This window comes from Hipposideros armiger, unplaced genomic scaffold (genome assembly GCF_001890085.2).
Source record: "Hipposideros armiger isolate ML-2016 unplaced genomic scaffold, ASM189008v1 scaffold_725, whole genome shotgun sequence".
Lineage (NCBI taxonomy): Eukaryota > Metazoa > Chordata > Mammalia > Chiroptera > Hipposideridae > Hipposideros > Hipposideros armiger.
The window spans coordinates 692,434-710,662 of record NW_017732075.1 but is presented as its reverse complement, the minus strand read 5'-3'; the positions used below and the strand labels follow the sequence as shown (position 1 = coordinate 710,662).

Here is an 18,229-nt window from a genome sequence, read left to right as displayed (position 1 = left end):
GTGGAGGGGGGCGGGCGGGGAAGAACAGGGATAGATATTTTATATATTGTGAGGTGTTTGTCCTAGATATTTTGGAAGATTCAGGTTTGACAACAAAGTGACACAAGATAAATGATTTTTAGGGGTTCAAATTCACCTGGCGAGAGAAGTAGAATGGCTCGTCTTCAGGTAATGGACAGATTTAGATCAATTTATGCTGAAGATGGATGGATTTTCTCCAGCTCATTTTCTTCTCTCTGCTCATGGTGGGGTCAAAGGAGCTCCCCCTCTCCTCCCCTGCCAGTCCTGCTCCCTGCCTGTCCCCCTCCAGGTTACCTGAAAAGGCTCGGGATGCTCAGAGGACACTGAGAGGATAAAGTGCATGTCCTGGGGGTGGAAACCCAAGTGCACCCAAGATGTCAGAGCCAGGACTCAGGCCATCTGTCAGACTCTTCCTTTTATTGGGGGGGTCCCCTACATTTTCCAAGTTGAGTTTTTGAACAGGATCATTCATGAATGTTATACTGACACACCTTAGACTGCCTTTTCCAGGCAGGTTTCAGATTTGTGTTTACCAGCTGACCTAGGAACACTGAGATGTCAGGTGGCAGCCTCTCCTACCAGGGATGTCACCACCTTGACTTGCTGCTTACCAGCAACTAACTTGAAGTTTGACGTTTTTCTGATTTTTTTTTTTTTTACAAAAGACACCAGTGTTGACATGAAGCACGGGCCCCAAACTCAACACCCAAGTGAGGTAAAGGCGAAGTCCTTAGGTAGCTAGGGGCATATTGGGTGCTCAGGGGACCTACACTAGCTGCCTGGGGATTCAACTATTATGCAAAGGAAAAGAACAGAATAAAAAAATATGTACATGTGCAGAAAAGGTGTCACCAAAGGTTGTGTCTCCAAGGGAAGGGTGATTAGGAAATGTCTCTAATGGGTTTTAGGTCACAGTGTACATATGTTCCTTTATAACACAGAACTTGGTTCAACCTCACAAGGTTTCAGCATGCACATGTATGGAAGCCTGTATTGCCTTTGGCTGGGATGACTGGGGGGAGGGGGCACTGCTTTCCGGGTTGGGCAAAAACCACTAGCTCTGAGGGCACATACATCCAATGTTCCCACAATGCTTGGGGCAGGGGGCTCAGTGCCTGGGACAGACAGGCAGCTTCCTTTCATACTTGGCAATCTGAGTTAAAAAGTCAGATTTGCTCTGCCTCTAACTGAGCAGGTGTCAGGGGCCCTGCCTTGCATATACTCCACTAGGTCTAGCATATGGTACAGCCACACTCACCTCAAAACCCAGCCAAGATGCCGCCTCCCTTAGGAGGCCTTGCCTCATCCCCTCCACTCCCCTCTGAACACAAAGCCACGCTTTTCCGGGTTAGGATGAAACACAGGACAAGGAAGCAAATGAATAATGAGGGTAGGAGTGGGAAATGTAAACATCCAAGTGTCCAAACTAGCTAAATAAGCCACGGGACATCAACAGACCACTAGGTGGCTGTTAAAAATCATGTTTCCAGGGACTACTTAACATGGGGAAATGCCCCCAGCAAAATATTAAGTAACTAGAATATAACCATTTAAAATATAGTCTCAATTTTATAAAAAATAGTCACACTCATGTATATTATATAGTAGGAAAAACAGTAGAAAGAATGACACTGAAATGTACATAGAGGTGATCTCTTAATGGTGGAATTAAAAGCAATTTTTAAGTTTCTTCATACTTTTCCATATTTTGAAATTTTGTCTCAAATATTATAATTATAATAATTGTATTTCTTAAGTGGAATCCTAAATATTTGCTAGTCTTAGGCTTGCATCCCTTCTTCTTGCCAAAATGTCACCTGACCTCTGCTTGAACTCCTCCACAAATGGGGAACTCACTACCCTTCTTCCTCATGAGAAGTAGAATCTGGCGACCTTGAGCGTCCCTCACTGGCCACAATTCTGCCTCCTGGAACAACAGAGAACATGGCTGTTCCTCCTGCCCCTTGACAATACTTCAGAGGTTCAAAGGCAGTAGCCAGGCCCCAGGCTCCATCCCCCCCCAACCCCAACAGCCCTCCAAGGACGTTAATATCCCCCTGGCTCCCACATCCCTGTTTGATTTCCTTGGGTACAATCCAGGCAGTGACATTCTTTTTTTTTTTTTTCTTAAAAAGATTTTATTGGAGAATTGAGAGAGGGGAACATTGTTGGGGAATCGGGGAAGGGGACCAGCCAAGTTGTTGTCCTTTTGTTCTTCAGTCTAGTTGTGGAGAGGCAGTGACATTCTTAAAGGACAACTATGTCACCCTTATGACATCACCCACATTCCCTCTTATCAAGGGCATACTGCTTGACAGTCAGTGTATCAGGGACTCTATTACACACATTTTTTTCACCTAATCTTTAGAACAACCCTATGATCCAGGAGCGGATATCATGCCTATCTTACAGATGAGGAAACTGAGGTATGGAGAAGCCAAGTCCCTTCCACGGTCCCTTACGGGATCTGTGATGGAGTCGGGACTGAAGCAGCACCTAGCCCAGAGTCTTGTGCACCAAATTAATTCATGAATCCATGAACCCATTTCTAAAACCCATGCCCTTTGTGTCTCTGGTTGTTTCAGAATTATTTATGCCCATGCAGGCTCTTCCATGTCACTCACTTGTGCCTCCCTCTCTCTCTCTCTCTCTCTCTCTCTCTCTCTCTCTCTCTCTCTCTCTCTCTCAGCCTGCCATGTGGAAGTGATCATAAAGGACTGCTGAAAGACTGGCCCATTGAGAACCTATTGCCTGAGGCCCAGCTTTGGGAGCAGTGCTGAGCCAGCTTCTCTAACACCCTGCTCAGAGCTGTGGCCAGAGCTGAAGCCCTGGGGACTAGGGAGTCCAGACATCACACCAGGCACAGGCACACGGGGTTGACCAGCAGGCCCTAGGTGCTCCTCCCTACCACTGCCCAGAGGGGGCTGCTAACCTGTTGGAGACAAAAGGCCCTACATACTTCCATATCACTCCTACAGGAAAGTCCATGAAAAGCCTGTTTTCTTGGCCCCTACTCTGTCTTTCCAGCCTTCTCCCAAGATTTCCGAGGGAACATGGCCCCATCTGCTATGGTTTCTGCCAAGACAGGTTTAGGACCACACAATGCAGATGGTTCCTTAGTACCCACCCCCAGTCTGCTAGGAATCCCCACTCATTCATTCACTAGGATTTCAATTTGTCCCAATAAAGCAGTGACTTAGCCTCTCAATGGAGTCTAGAACAGCTGGTCAACCAAGGCCACCAGACACGGTAGACCACAGAGCTCAGCAAACCCTCAGATCTTTGAACCTGGAGGAATCTTGAGAAGTCTTAATGGTCAAACCCCTGTCCCTAGCTAGGATAGATCCCACTGAAAGCTCCGGCTTCATTCCTTGCTGCCTGCCACCTCCACTCTCCATGATGAGCCCCATCATACAGAACTTTCACTGGCTCAGCCTCTACTCAGGCTGTTCTCTCTGCCTTGACTGGGTAACTCCTACCAAACCTTCAGTCAAGGCATCCCTCTACCCAATCCAAAAAGCCTTCCTGTGTCTCGTCGCCCAAGGCTGGATGAGCTACTCCTGTTGCACAGTGGCTAAGCTCCAGCCTGGCTCTTACTTGATCCTCATTCACTCACTCAAATATTTACATAGCACCTGCTCGGTGCTCTACACCAGGCAGTGAACCCTGGGTGGGGCATGCAGAAAACCAGGCTCAGATGCACAGCTTTGCCACCAGCTGGGTCTATGACTTTGGACACATCATTCCTCCCTAAACCTCTGTTTCTTTACCTGTCAAATGGGGAAGATGCTGCACTCAGCCTGGATTCCAGGGCTTTTGTGAGCTCAGCAGGATGTGAAAGCACTCTATAAACTGCCACTCTGGTTGAGTCATCGTTGTCGTGGCCCCGCCCACTACAGTCTGAGCTCATTTTCGTACATCCCATCCTTAGAGACCCTTCTACCCCAGGGGGCTGGTGGCCTGTTGGGCATGGGTTTGGGAGCTCTGGGGTTGGTACCTGTATGAAAAATTGGGCATAAACATGAAACAGGCATGCGCTTTAAACAAAACCGAATTACAAGTCCTGCCACCAAAGGGCAGGGCTCTGGCATTGCCAGGGCAGGGAAGACATGCCAGCCTGCTCTGAGGCAACAGGGTGAAGGTTTTTATGTCAAAGGGCTTTGGAATCATAAAGAAGCCACCAGAAGTACAGGGTAGGGGCGGAGTCAAAGAACACTGGACCAGAGGACCGCATACAGGGGTTCTGCTCTAAGTTGCTCGGTGACGTCAGTCAAGACCCTTCACTGCTCCAGGCCTTAACCTTCATTTGTACACTGGGTGCTTCATTGCAGGTGCTGCCCAAAGCCCTTGTCCACTCGGATAGCCTGTGCCGACTTTACTTGCCCTTCAGTTTGGGATGGGGGTCCAGTTCAGGCTATGCCAGGAACAGACAGGGACAGCTGGTAAGGCTCTTAGAAGGGCCAGGACGGACCGGAACCCATGCTCACCCTGGCTTCCTCTCCACCTGTGCAATATCAAGCCTAACACAGGGCCCCGCCTCCTCTAGGCTCCTCCCACCATTGCGTGATGGACTTCACTGTTGGCCCACTTTGCAGACTAAAGGGCTGACACAGGTGCAGAGAACACAGACTCCCAGACTGTTAGAAATCATCCTGCACACCCCACTCTCTCTCTAGATCAAGGGAGAAACTGAGGCCCAGAGAGTGGTTAGGGCTTGTTTGGAATCACACAGCATGCTTGTGGCAGAGCCAGGGCCTACACCCAGGATTGATGTCCACCTATCACCAGCTCCGTTACAAGTCTCAAGCCAGGCTCAGGTTTATCTGTTTATCTGCCCATCACCCGCGTCAGCCAGTCCTCTGCTTCCGCTGATGGAGGCAAGCCTCAGTTTCCCTGTTGGAGCGAGGGAAGACATGAGGGTTTCTGGGTCAGAGCTCGGTGAGGTTTTCTGAACTGGGAATAAAGGAGGAGCAAGGAAAGCGCAGGAGACACATTGTACTTGGGACCAAAACTCATCTTCCTGGATAAAGCACAGGTCAGGGAACAGCATCACCCAGGTTGGGTACAGGACTGAATACCCAATAGGCAGAAAAGCTTGTACTCGGGCACAAGCAAAGCAGGGGCAGAGAGAGACTCCAGTCCAATGAAAAATTGCTAACTATCCTCACAGTTTGATCCAGGGAACTGATTATCAAGTTTATGGAACCATCTAGTCCCACCTGGCTGGAGGGCAGGCAATAGTAGGAAAAAGGGACAGGATTTGAGGCTCTTCCCTTCCGCGGCTCTGTGCCTCAGGAGGTTGTCCTTTTGGCTCCAGGCTCTGAACCTTCTGGACTTGTCAGACCCCAAGGGGCAGCTGGTCCCACTGCAAGAAACCCGAGTAGCGTCTCCTGGGCCCTAACCCAGCTCGGAGGCCCCTTGCGGGAGGGACAGGAAAGGAGGCAAGGGCAGCAGGCTGTAGATCTCCTCCCTTTTTAGCCCCTCCCAGCTCCCCCCAGAACAGCCCACATGCATCCCACTCTGGGGGCCTGAGGAGGTTCTAGTCTAGACCAGCGCGTCTCAAACTTGAAAGCTGATTGTAATCACCAGAGCATCTTATTAAAAGACAGGTTCCGTTTTAGCAGGTCTGGGGCCAAGCCTGAGATCTTGCATGTCTAACAGGTCCCACGTGATGCGGATGCTGTGAATCCTTGGACCACTCTGCGAGAAGCGGCCCTAGAAGATGATCATCCTCTGAATGGTGGGAAAGCCGAAGGGCCAGAGAGGTCAAGTCACTTGTCAATGGCCACACAGCTTGCAGCCCCAGACTGAAGGAAAAGGGCACCTGCCACAGGCAGTAGAGCTTTCCCCACCCTGGCAGCCGGAATTAGCTGCCTTCCTGGGCCCAGGGGCCGTGTTTGTAAACTCCGCTGCCCCGCGTGGCTCAGCCCGGGGACAGGGAAACGGCGCCGCCGGGCCGAGCCTTCCCCACCGCCCTGGGTGCGGGCCTCTCGCAGTTCCCCTCCTGGCACACCCCGGCCGACCGGAGGGAGCTCGCGGCGCCGAGGGTCCCCCGCGGCGGAGCGGTTCCACACTTCCCTCCCCTCCCAAAGCAAACTTCTCCGCCAGCGCCCTTTACCTTTTGGGGGGGTTTGCAGCAGTTCAGTGTGCTGTGTCCGCAGCCCATCCTCCTCCGGGGGCTCCCGGACGCCTCCTCTCAACTCCGGGGCCCCCAGAGGACCCTGCCGTCGGGGCCCCGTTGCCCTCTCCGCGCCCGCCAGCCAGGGCTGCCGGCGAGACCCTGAAACTGAACCTGAAAGCGCAGACTTGAGCTGGAGCCCGGCGTCCGCACGCCGTAAATACCCTAAGAGCAGGGCCTCAGCAAAGCCCTTGAGGTTTGCTGCGCCGCCGCTCAAGGCAGGTGACTAGAATCTCTGTGATAGGAACTTCTGACTAGGGCGGAAAAGATCCCTATGAGCAATGGATGCTTTTCCGGCCCTCGGCAGAGAAAAGGCCAGAAAAAAAAAAAAGCATTTTTTTCTTTTTTAAATTAAACACAACAGCTGCCATTTATTGAGGGCTGCTTCTGTCTCAGCTACTTTACACATATTATTATACTTCTATTTCTTGCCACTTCCTTGCAACACAGGTATTATTGCCTCTATTTTACAGGTGAGAAAATGAGGCTTAGAGATGTGAAGTCTAAGCTCACATAGCTAGAAGGTACCGGAGTCCAGAAAAAATTCAGTTTTAACTCCAGAACCTAAGCTTCAAACGACTTCCTTATAAATACATAATAACATTAAGTTTAGTTGCAATGCCTCCTTACTTCGGGGTGGATAGCTCTATCCCGCTCACAAGCATCTGTACTATTCTATTCTATCCATCTTGGAGAGGTGTTATCCATCACAACAACCTAGTGTGGCAGATGCAGCGGCAATAAGGGACATAAAATTGTCAGCGCCTGGGTGAAAGGACTTTTGTGTACCCTCATTGTGGTACTAGCTGAGGTTTCTGAGAGTGGCAATGCAGGAAAAATACACCTACCTTTGAAAATCAGTGTGCGTACGTGTCTGTGAGCATATTAGGAAATGAATTCTACAAGGCCCAGAGGCCCTTGGAAAGGTGTGTTGATAAAAAGGACTTACAGTCATGAATGGGGACAGAATACGAGACCACAAAAGCACTTCCACAGAGCATAAGACCAACTGCAACAAGCTTTAAAACAGGAAACTAAGGACACAGGTGACATCATGTTCTTGGAAGGAAGAATAATGTAGGATGGTGGTTCACAAAGTATGGTCCCAAACCAGCAGCATCAGCAACACCAGAGAACTAGGTTAGAAATACAAATTCTCAGACCCCACCCAGAACTACAGATCCTAAACTGTAGGGATGGGGCTCAGGAATTGACAGCTTCACAGTCTGACCCATTGCTAAAACTTGAGAACCACTGCTATAGGATGGGCTAAACAGGTAATGAGGAAAGAGTATCTACTTAAATTAACAATGTTTATTGAAAGAGGCTCATGATTTAATAAAAACGGAAACGAACAAACAAGCAAAAAAAAATCTAAATATCTAAAAAAAGAAGCTTGGTTAAACAAATTATGATCTATCCATAAAAATAGACTATCATGTAACCAGTAAAAATACTAATGAGGGTGAATGTTTTAAATGTTACAAAATGTAACAAATTTGTTCTTATTAAAATATATTAATAGTGATTACCTCTGGATGGGTGAGATTTTGGATTTTTAAAATCATTCTTCATTTTCTTATATTAAAAATGAGTATACACTTATTACTATTGTAATAGGAAAATTACTATTGTAATAAGAAAACAAGTTTTTTTATGTTTTTAAATGCTTATTTGAGACTAAGACTAGTTTTTGCACCATCAACTCATGGGAAAGTATGTGAAGTCCTAAAGAAATAATGACTATGAATTAATTAAGTAGAAAACCAATAAAAAGGGCAAAAGGGCAAAAAAAAAAAGTGTGGGGAGATCATAGCCGGGAATGCTCTGTGTGATCCTGAACCAGTTGTTTCCCCGTTTAGAGACTTTCACATCTGAACATTGAAGAGCTGAACTTTCTAAAACCATCTCAATTTCTAATGTCACCAGTTGAAATCAATAACCTGGGCTGGTGGGTGGGAATTTGGAAGGCTTGTTCCTACAGCCTCTGTTTTCAAGAGGTCTTGCCTCCAGCTTCTTTGAGCTTCATGGGAGGCCAGGCTCAGATTTACCACTTTCACACAACTTGGCTTTTTCATTGTGTGCTTTGAAGTTCCTGCCTGAGAAAAAAACTCTGAAGAGTTTTTGTTTTGTCTTGTTTTTTGCTTTAGTAACTTGACTACATTGCTAATGAGGTGTTTGGTGGTTGATACACCAGTCAGGTTAGGTTAGGTTTTGCTGCAGCAATGACAAATATAAAAATCTCAGTGACTTCACACCAGTGAGGCCAGGTTTTGCTCACACTACCTGTCCAGCATGGGGGATGCAGCAGCAGGCTCTGCTTCACAGGGACATGCTATACCGTCGTATGATGCAGCCAATCTCAACACCATGGCTCCAGGGTTTGCCAGGGCAAGAGAGGAGAGTGTACCGAGAATGGTGCATGGACTTATCTTAAATGCTACCACTCAGAAGTGACGCCCATGAAGTCCACCCACACATTTCATTGGCCAAAGCAAGTCACATGGTCATGCCCAACCGCAAGGTGTTGGGGAAGTGTAATGTGTGTCCAGAAGGAGAGGAGAACCTGAAATACTAATAAACAGCAGTAAAGTCTACCCATAGTTAGATATCAGAAGCAGGTACTATAATGTGTCCATTTCTTGGGCAAGTTGGGTGAGTAATATCCTAGTTTACTCAGGATTTCCCCATTTTTAGCACCAAATAGCCTATGTGTCAGGAAACTCCTAGGTCCGAGGCACACAGGGATGTTTGGCCACCTTATGGACAAGATACAGTGAAGATACAAGAGAAGAAGACTAAGTTCTTGACCTTGAATTAGTTACAATCTGTTTTTTGTTTGTTTGTTTGTTTTGACATTAGACCTATGCCTAGGAAACGTTGGGAAACAATGCAAAATAGGTTATATAGCTAATGTCAAGTTGTACTCCTCATGTGGAAAGCATTAATATTAAAAGGAGATCAGAGACTATAGTGGATGGGGACAGGGAAGGAGGACTTCCTTGAGGAATATTAAAGCCAAAGGACATTCATGCCAAAGGGAATCCTAGAAACTCAGGTTGGGATGAGAGCTGATGTTTTACTTCCGTTGCTTGCAACTCATGTCTATTTTATAATTTCCCTTTTGGGTGTTTGTGCAGCCTATGTTTGAATACTTCCAGTGATGGTGAAATCACTACCTATCTTGCTATATCTAGGGGGAAGAGGAGAAGCAGGGAGGAGTAATTACAAGAGGAACAGCCAGAGGAGAGTCAGGGTAGAGTGTGGAGGTTGGGGAGGTGGGGAGTGAGGAATTAGCATTGGTAGCTAGGTTGTGTATAAAGGGATAAAAGTTGAGGATGGGGTGGGCTTTCTTGGGAAAGATTGGAAAGAACAATACAGGCATTATCCTAGGCCTCTTTCATTAGAAAAGCACAATATACCCATATCTTAAAACTTTTGCATAGAATTTGAGGCAATTCAGGGCCCCCTGCAGCCCAGGCAATGGGGCTGTGCCTGGATCCCAGGTTAGTAACTTCTCAGCTCAGTAGCTGTTAAACACCTTTCTAGCCCCAAAAACTTTTTCTGTTTAGATTCTTCTGATTGAGCCCAATTGTTCCCCAAATATATGCTGTCTGCCCAGAGTGACTTTCTTCTCCATCCTTCCCTGTGGGTTATAATTCTACCTGTACATCAAGCAGTAGCTCAAATGCCCTCCTTTAAAAAGCCTTGCAGCACCCGCTCCACAGGTCTCTCAGCACAGCTGGCAGTTTTTTTCTGAGTTACACTTGTTTGTGTGCTCTGTGTATCCTCCCTAATGGGCTAAAGGTTACACAGCTTGTCTCCTCCCTCCTCACCCCACCCAGTAGATTGTGGCTGAGACTTCAGTCACCTTACTCAACTTTCATTCTTCCCTTTTCCTTAGTTACAGAATCCTGATATTTTCTGGGAAAGCAATGTGCTGAGCGAACAGGCAACTTAACCCAGCTTTCCTTGCATCTAGGGTGGCCAGCGATACGTAAGGGGAAATTACTGGTTGCAGCTTCCAGGAAAACTATTAGGGGAATGACTCAGCTGGGAGCAGGGATCCCCCTTTCCTTGCCCCTCCCCTCTTTTCCTGCCTGGAATACAGACACGATGGCTGAATTCCAGCAGCCATTTTGGTACCCTGAGCAAAGAGATGGGAGTTGTCTAATCTCTAGTGAATTTATGAAGCCCTACACCCCAGCCTTGATCAGCTACTTCCTAACTTTTTCATGTGTTAGAATAAACAACAAATTTGTTTAAACCATTGCCATTGAGATGCTGTCACTAACAGCAAAATACAATTTCTAACCAATACCTGGTCCTTAATTGAGGTTATATTAAATTTAATTAGAATAATTTGTCCCTTAGAGACACTGGAGGTGATAAATGAGGTTCTGCTGAGAAAGATACCTTGGATTTGAGAGGCTCTGGATGGAAATGTTGCTTTGACAGCTTCCTCTTGGGATATACACAAGAAAAGGAAATGAGAGGGAACCTAAAATTATTGAGTACTTACGTGTCTTTTGGAGCATTGCTCAAGAAATGGGCAGGCTCACTTGCTTCAGGATCACCTGGGCATTGTTGGTGAAAACACAGTTTCCCTGGAGCCCTCTCTCCTTTCCCACGTATTGAATCAGGACCTGCAGGACAGAGTCAGGAATTTTCACACTACAATTTGAGCCTGATTGCTCCAGTGGGTGTGGAGGGGTCATCTCACCAGGGAATTGAATTGCTACATTAATTATATTGAATTGTGTTGAATTGAATTAATAGGGAGGTCCTTGGAAAGGAGAATTGAATCTGAGTAGTGCTCATTAGCAAGATGCCACCCCTGCCTATTTTCCCAGGAGGCCTGTGGTTTGGGATTTGGGGCTGCCTTGGGAGAGGTGACAAGATTCATGTTACCACTTTGTTTACCAACAAGTGTTGATTTGTGTCAATAATCATTGGTTGGCGCTCTTTCTGTTCAGATGGAGGACCTCCAGGAGTTTATACGGTAAGGCAGAGTAGGAGGGGCACAGAAAAAAACCTCACCAAGGGATTTTCTCTAGGGAAAATTGCACATCGCCTCTTTAGGTGGGCTCTAGGGCCCAGGGGTTACTAGTAAGGGGCAAAAGTGGATATTTCTTTACAGAAGTGGTTCTTAGAATGTGGTCCAGGGGTCAGCAGCACCAGCATTTCTTGGGAAATTGTTAGAAATGCAAACTCTTGGGCCCTACTCCAGACCAGCTGCATTCGAAACCACTGGCTGTGGGGCCCAGAAATCAGTGTTTTATGAGTCCTCCAGGTAAGTCTGATGTGTGCTTATGTTTGAGCTGCTTCAACCTTTCGGTCCTCCTCATATCTGACAGCCATTTTGTTTTTTCAGTGGGCACAGAGATGAAGGATAAAGTGGGGTCTAAGGGCTCAGTGGATCTACAGGTGGGCCCCATTTTCCATGTTTGAGATGTCCTTGGCTGGGCTGGGTGTTTGGGGTCTAGGCCACCCCTACCTGCACTCTCCATGTGAAACACAGGGACTGTTCCGCAGGCTCTGAGCCAGGCCCTGAGCCATCTCACATCTAGGGACTAAGGGTGACTTTCTGAATACAGTCCTCTGATGAGCAGCGTGTTGGTTTAAATGTAATCAAATGAGCAGGACTCCAACAGCAGCTGGGGGCTTCCCAGGCTCAGATCAGAGATGGATATTTGCTTGTCTGGTTGTACCTAAGTCAGTAATCTACTTGTCCCTTCCTACAGGCTGTCCCCTCACATCCCTTATCAGAGAACCGTGTTTGCACCTTCTGTATGTGCCCACGAGACGTCACGTTCTCAATTCCATTCAGTTCCAAACATATTACTGTCTATCCTTGCTCAGCGGGAACCCCAGTTTCCAGCAGCGCACCTCATTCTTTGATTTGAGAAATGAATATTTTTCCATCTGTGTCGCCTGCTATTTAGTCATAATTTGAGCAGCCCTTTTGCACCAGACAAATGTCCTGACCCCTCCCTTCCGGAAAACCCACTGTTTCCCAGCCCTGATGTCACTTTCCTAGATCCACCCCGATGGGAACATCTTACCCACATGAAGCTAACTAAAGTGAGAGTCCCAAGAAGATGAGGACAGGGACTGTTTTTTCCAAGACAAGAATTGGAAAATACAATTTGGCAAAGAAATTTGTGACATTTGTATTTCCTTTATTGACTTGACTTTATTCATTCATTTACTCTTTGCTAACATATTGGAATTCTGGGGCATCTCAATAGTTTATGGGGACAAGGAGGTAGAATATTTGCCGATGGGAGTGGCCCAGAACATAGGAGAGGTATGACTGAGGTCCAAGGCTTAATACCTGAATGTCTACAGGGCTGTGTAGGTACATAAATGAGGAGAGGGCCAGCATGAGATGGGGTACAAACTGGGAACCACATACTCACCAAAAGGAGCACAGGTGGGTGAACATTAGAAGGAAATAAAGGCCCAGGCACTGGCCTAACCTTCCAGTTTTTGAAGAGAAACTAGAAATCTGTTTATTTTTTTAATGTAAAATAAATATCTCTCTTCTCTCTCTCTCTCTCTCTCTCTCTCTCTCTCTCACACACACACACACACACACACACACACACACAAACACATCATGCAAGCTAAACCAAACATTTAATATTTGCTGGAGGTTACATTGCCTCTGGTCCAGGTAGCCAAATAATGTAACAAGGGTATGGAAAAATACCATAAAAGCAAAAGGAGTGCCTGACTCTATCTGGGAAAAGAAAGGGAAGCACAGGCTTTACTGAGGAGGTGATATCGGAGCTGGGCTGTGTAGATTATGTAGGGGTTCTCCTCATCAAGAAAGTGAGGAAGTGTAACTATGGAGGTGACGGATGTGTTAATGAATGTGACTGTGGTGATCGCTTTGCAATATCGACATGTATAAAATTAAAATGAAAAAATAAAAGCAAGTGGGAAAGAACACTCATGCCCCGTGCTGAGTGGGTTGCAGGGGGGCTCAGTGGCTCAGTGTGGCTGGAGTGCTGGGCTAATGGAGGGAGAGAGGGAGAAACAGATAGAGAGGGAGGGGCTTCAAGACATGGCCAAGACATTTTTACTTTATCCTGTGGGCAATGGGAGTGGCACTAATTGATTGAAGTTATACTTGGTCACTCTGGGGCTCAGGCGGAGGGTGGACAGAAAGTGCTGTCCTGGAGCCATCAAATATCTACTGAAATGGCTCCTGAGGGAACTGGTGCAGGTCCAAAAGTCACTTTGGTCCAGAAGGACCGAAGGTCCAGCTCAGGCCCTGCCCTCGCTGAGCTCCCAGCCTGATATAATCTAGTAACTACGGTGAGCGTGGGGTGCTGCGAGCTAGGCAGAGAGCAGTTTCCTCTCCTCTCAGCTTGGGAGGCGCCAGCTAACAGCCAGCAGTGTTGTGGTTACCGGGGCCTTGGGTTACAACACATGTTTGTTTTTAAAACACGTTGCAATACCTTTTAAATCAGGGCTCTGGACAAGATCCAAGGACAGTAGCAGGACCAGCCCCTGTGGCGCTTCTTAAAGAAGCAGCTGCAGAGGGCGGGAGACTCGGGAACCCAGATTGCTGGGAGGGCCTGAGTTCAGGCAGAGCTTGGCAGGTGGGCAAAGCTGGAAGGAGATCAAATCTCCAGTTCACCCCATTATCCTTCTTCCTTCTTCAAGGCACTTTCAGATCCACAGCACTTGAAAAAGAGGATCAGTCTTCCAAGCTGTCTTGGAAAACTAGAAGCAGTGGTTAGAAGTTCCCAGGAACATGGGATCCAACTCCTTAGGAGGACAGACCCTCCAACTGGTCCAAGATTCAGGGGTCCAGTCTGACAGGAAGTGAGTGTTTCATTGTGGGAGGTATGCAAGCAGAAGCTAATGTTGGGAGGGTATGTTGGAAAAACTGTGCAAGGGTCTGCTGGGGTAGGTATCCTAAGGGAACAGATGCTTAGATCCATTTTGATTGCGACTGGAAGGAGTCCTTGTCCCTTTCCAGAGACAGAAGTTATTCTTCAAAGGAGTCAAGATTGGGATTCAAGAGACTTACATTCTGGGGCACTGTTGGTGGGAATGTAAAATGGTGCAGGCGCTATGGAAAACAATATGGCGTTTCCTCAAAGAATTAAAAACATGGTGCTATGACCCAGCAATCCTACTCCTGGGTATATATCCCAAAGAATTGAAATCAGGATCTTGATGATGCACTTGTTCATTGCTACATTATTCACAAAAGCCAAGACATGGAAAGAACCCAAATCTCCACTGACAGAAAAATGGATAAGGAAAAGGTGGTGTATACATACAGTGGACTATTAGTCAGCCTTTATAAAGAAGGAGAGTCTGCTATTTGTGACAACAAATGGATGAACTTGGAGGACATTAGGCGAAGTGAAGTAAACCAGTCACAGAAGGACAAATACTGCATGGTTCCACTTATCTGAAGTATCTAAAAATAGTCAGGCTCATAGAAGTAGAGAATAGAAAGCTGGTTCTAGAGATCTGTGGTACAACACAGCGCCTACAGTTGGCAATACTTTATTGTGCACGTAAGCATTTGTTAAGAGAGTGGGCTCATGTTAAGTGTTCTTACCACAAAAACAAACAAAAAACAAAGGGGCACAAGGAAATTTTTGGAAGTCACAGGTATATCTGTTACGTTGATTCTGGTGATGCTTTCAGGGGTGTATGCATATGTTCAAAATCACTGAATTGTATACATTAAATACGCAGATTTTTTGTGCATCAATTATGCCTTGTTTTTTCAAAAAGATTTTCATTCTGATCCTTGGCTCACTATTGATTTGTTTTGACCCTGTATAATTCATATACATAGGTTTCTCTGGCCTCACACCTCCACCCTACTTTTTACCTAGTACCTGGGATGGAGTAAAAGCTAGCAAAGATTTGTTGAACAAATGAATGAATGAATGACTTGAATTGAGTCTGAAGTTGGATTGGGATCAGCGGGCTTCAGAGTTTACATAAACCTCCTGAAATTACATTCACAACTGTGTGCGTATAAGTAATTAATTTTTTTTTCTGTGTAGAGGGTCTATAGCTTTAATCACCATCACCATAATTTATTGAGAATTTATTATGATATTCTAAGGTCTTTACATACCTTATCACATTTAATCTTCAGGAACCATGAGAGAGATTGAAAGGGCTACTAATTCCACTGCACTAAAGTGGGAACAGGTTTGGGAGTGTAAGGACTTGCTTAGGGTCATATACTGGATTTGAACCTGGGTAGGTTCATCAGACTCCACAACCTGAGCTCTAAACCACCATGATAAATTAGTTACTACAGCTTTTCAAAAGGTTTGTGACTCCAGAAGGTGAAAAGGAAACTTTGTATGGCCCTAGTTTGATTTCTCTGCAGAACTGTGGGGGAATGGGGAGAAAGGGATGGAGGTGGAAGAGAAAGAAAGCCAGCCAGAGCCCACCCAGCAAAAGCTGCTATTTAGAGCAGCCCGAGCCCCCAGAAAGGATGATAAAGGGGCGGGCTGGGAAGAGCAGTTGTAACAGAAGCCTGGGGAGGGGGAGAGGGCTATCTCCTCCCCCACCCCTGCTGCCTCCAGCTCACCCTGTCGCCTGATGTCTAAATAAGGCTTAGAGGCACATTCTAAGCAGCTAAAAATAAACTCCGGCTCCCCCTCCTGCCCTTGGGCTCTGGCGACCTCCCCAGACTGGTCAGGGCTCCCGTTGGTAGGACCTGCTCTCTGGGGCATGCCCTCGGGGCTATTGAATCAGGTCCCACTGGGGACCCCAGGGTTTTAGTGGGAGCACTTCCTACTCCAAGAAGTAGACCTAGAAGGAGTTAGGACGCCTGGGTTCTACTCTTGGCCTTGCCCTAAAAAACCTGGACAAATCCCTTTTCTCTGAACTTCAGTCTCCCAACATGTAAAATGCGGATGTGAGAAAAATGATGTATCAACTCTGGCATTTTTGAATGAAGTCTGAATCCCACACTCTGGGATCAAACTTCAGAATTTGCCTACTGGGGTTCTTCAGAGTACATCTGTCTGCAGACTTATTTTTAGCTCACGCAGTCTTTTATAGTGATCTGAATTAGTTGTCCATCTTTAACGATGTAAAGAATTCACATAAAAGTCTAAATTGCAATCTCTCTTGAAAACTCAGATCCGTCCACACCGGGCCATTGTGTCTGGTAAATCGAACCTGAATTGGGGAGCGGCTGCCCCCTGCCGGCCTGATGAATAATACTACAGGTGGCAGCCGACACCCTCACTCAAGTTTCAGCCCAGTCTGTCCTGCAGGCAATAGCGTGCAAGCAGAATGAATGAGGCAGCTAACAGATTGCTCTGGAAACTGTAAAGGGATCAGACAAGTAAAGAGTTACTGGGAGTGGGCTTGTGAGCTGGCAGGATGGGAAAGGCAAAGGGTTAACAGGAGCGAGCTTGTGGGCTAACAGGAAGGAGCTTAAACATTAACTGCTTGACTCTGGCTAGCACTGCACCTACAAGCTGACAAGCACCTTACATCCATCATAGGTGGGAACAAAATAGTTTCCAATCACAGCGGTAACCCCCTACAAACTAACAATCACCCGTCAAAAATGGGAACAGAATGGTTCCCAATCACAACAGCAACCCCCTGCAAGCTGACATCCATCATAGGTGGGAACAGGATGGTTCCCAGGAGAAGACAATTGTAATGGCAGCCCCCCTGCAAGCTGACAAGCACCCTACATCCTGCATGGAAAAATATAAAACCCCAGCATTCCTTCTCATCGGTGCAGTTGTCCCCCATCGGACTCTGCCCTGGCTAAACTCCATTTGCTAGTTTCTCTCTTACCCCTCTGTCTCCGCAGCAATCCCTCTCAGACTGCCCTGGCAAAACCTCTGCGAGTTCCAAACAGAATTCTTGCTCTCCTTTTTGGACTTTCAATAAATCTTTTCTCTGGATACTCTTGTAGAGTCTTGTAAATTCTTTTCCATTCTGCCAACGACCAGGGGTTAATTCTACGCCGAGACAGAAAGGGCCCCTTGAATAGAGTTTTGATGATGGTGCTGCCTAGCTGAAATCCGGTGCTGATGCACTGTCAGCCCCTGTCCTGGAAACCAGGTCCCAAGCCCTAAGAAGGGACAAGATCCTCATACCCTCTCTTTCAACCCCACCTCTGTTGGGAGTCATCAGACAATTACTGTTCTCTTAGGCATTCTCTGGGCCTCCGGAGACATCTATGAGATTGTCTTTAGTTGGAAAATTACTAGCAGAAACAGGCAAGGTCTGTTGATTTGAAATAATCCTTGAGAGCCACTTTGGAGGCCAGCAGAGGGGGCGGGTTAGGGAAGGAAGTGGGAGTGAGAAGAAGTAAGAAAGAGAGAACAGAGCTGTGCAAAGACCAGGATTCTGGTCAGCCTGCTTGGATGCACCCAGCTCCTCTGGGGCAGCTCATTGGAGCTGGTCATTTGACAGCATCAAAGATGCTGCATCTGGACCGACGCTCAGACATCATGGAATCCATCCCACCGCAGCATGTGGTAGGGTGTAGGGGCAGAAGAAATTTTCCCCTACCCTTCTAGGTTCTTTTGACTGGTTGGTCTGATAATTAAATTGCCATGAGACAGAATAACAAGAGAAAATAACCAAATGTAATTACATATGCATGAGTAGGAAGTTCATTCCCAGGACGATAAGAAGAGCAGATGTTGAGTAATGATGAGGTGTTTGCCCTCCCCTATAGATAGATAGATCATAAAAAGTTATTTCTGGTGGTAACTCTTATTATGGGCAAGGCCCCCGATTTAAATTCTTTAAGGGAGAGGTAAAAGTTTTTCATAAGCCCCCCAGGCTCTTGATTGCTTTCTGCCCAAAATAACCCACACATCAATGTAACACGGAGAATCAAAGCTCTAGGCAAAAGCTCTAATGAGATGAAAATCTTTGGGAAATCAAAGTGATGCAAGCTTGTGAAGAGGCCTCCCACCCTGGGCCCTCAGTGAGGCTGGAGGGGGAGGCGGCTTCGGGGCATCTTCCCTCAGCCTGTTTGTCTTGCCATACCAG

The 18,229-nt window shown here is 46.8% G+C and overlaps 1 protein-coding gene and 1 long non-coding RNA gene across 2 annotated transcripts in view; both read right to left on the bottom strand.

Annotated features, from left to right (window-relative positions):
• The window catches only part of CCDC69 (coiled-coil domain containing 69), a 46,269-nt gene extending 35,533 nt beyond the window's left edge, over nt 1-10,736 (bottom strand). Inside the window, exons 1-2 of the mRNA XM_019627248.1 lie at nt 10,722-10,736; nt 6,140-6,313 (exon numbers count right to left, since the gene is read on the bottom strand). Of these exons, the coding sequence (XP_019482793.1) occupies nt 6,140-6,187 (48 nt within the window). The 5' untranslated portion in view covers nt 6,188-6,313; nt 10,722-10,736. The remainder of the gene's footprint in view (nt 1-6,139; nt 6,314-10,721) is intronic.
• LOC109373454 (uncharacterized) lies at nt 2,601-5,384 on the bottom strand. The gene is made up of 2 exons (XR_002122231.1): nt 5,241-5,384; nt 2,601-4,914 (listed from the first exon to the last, which is right to left on the bottom strand). It is a non-coding gene; the product is annotated as an uncharacterized LOC109373454 (long non-coding RNA).
• Nucleotides 10,737-18,229: the final 7,493 nt, after the last annotated feature.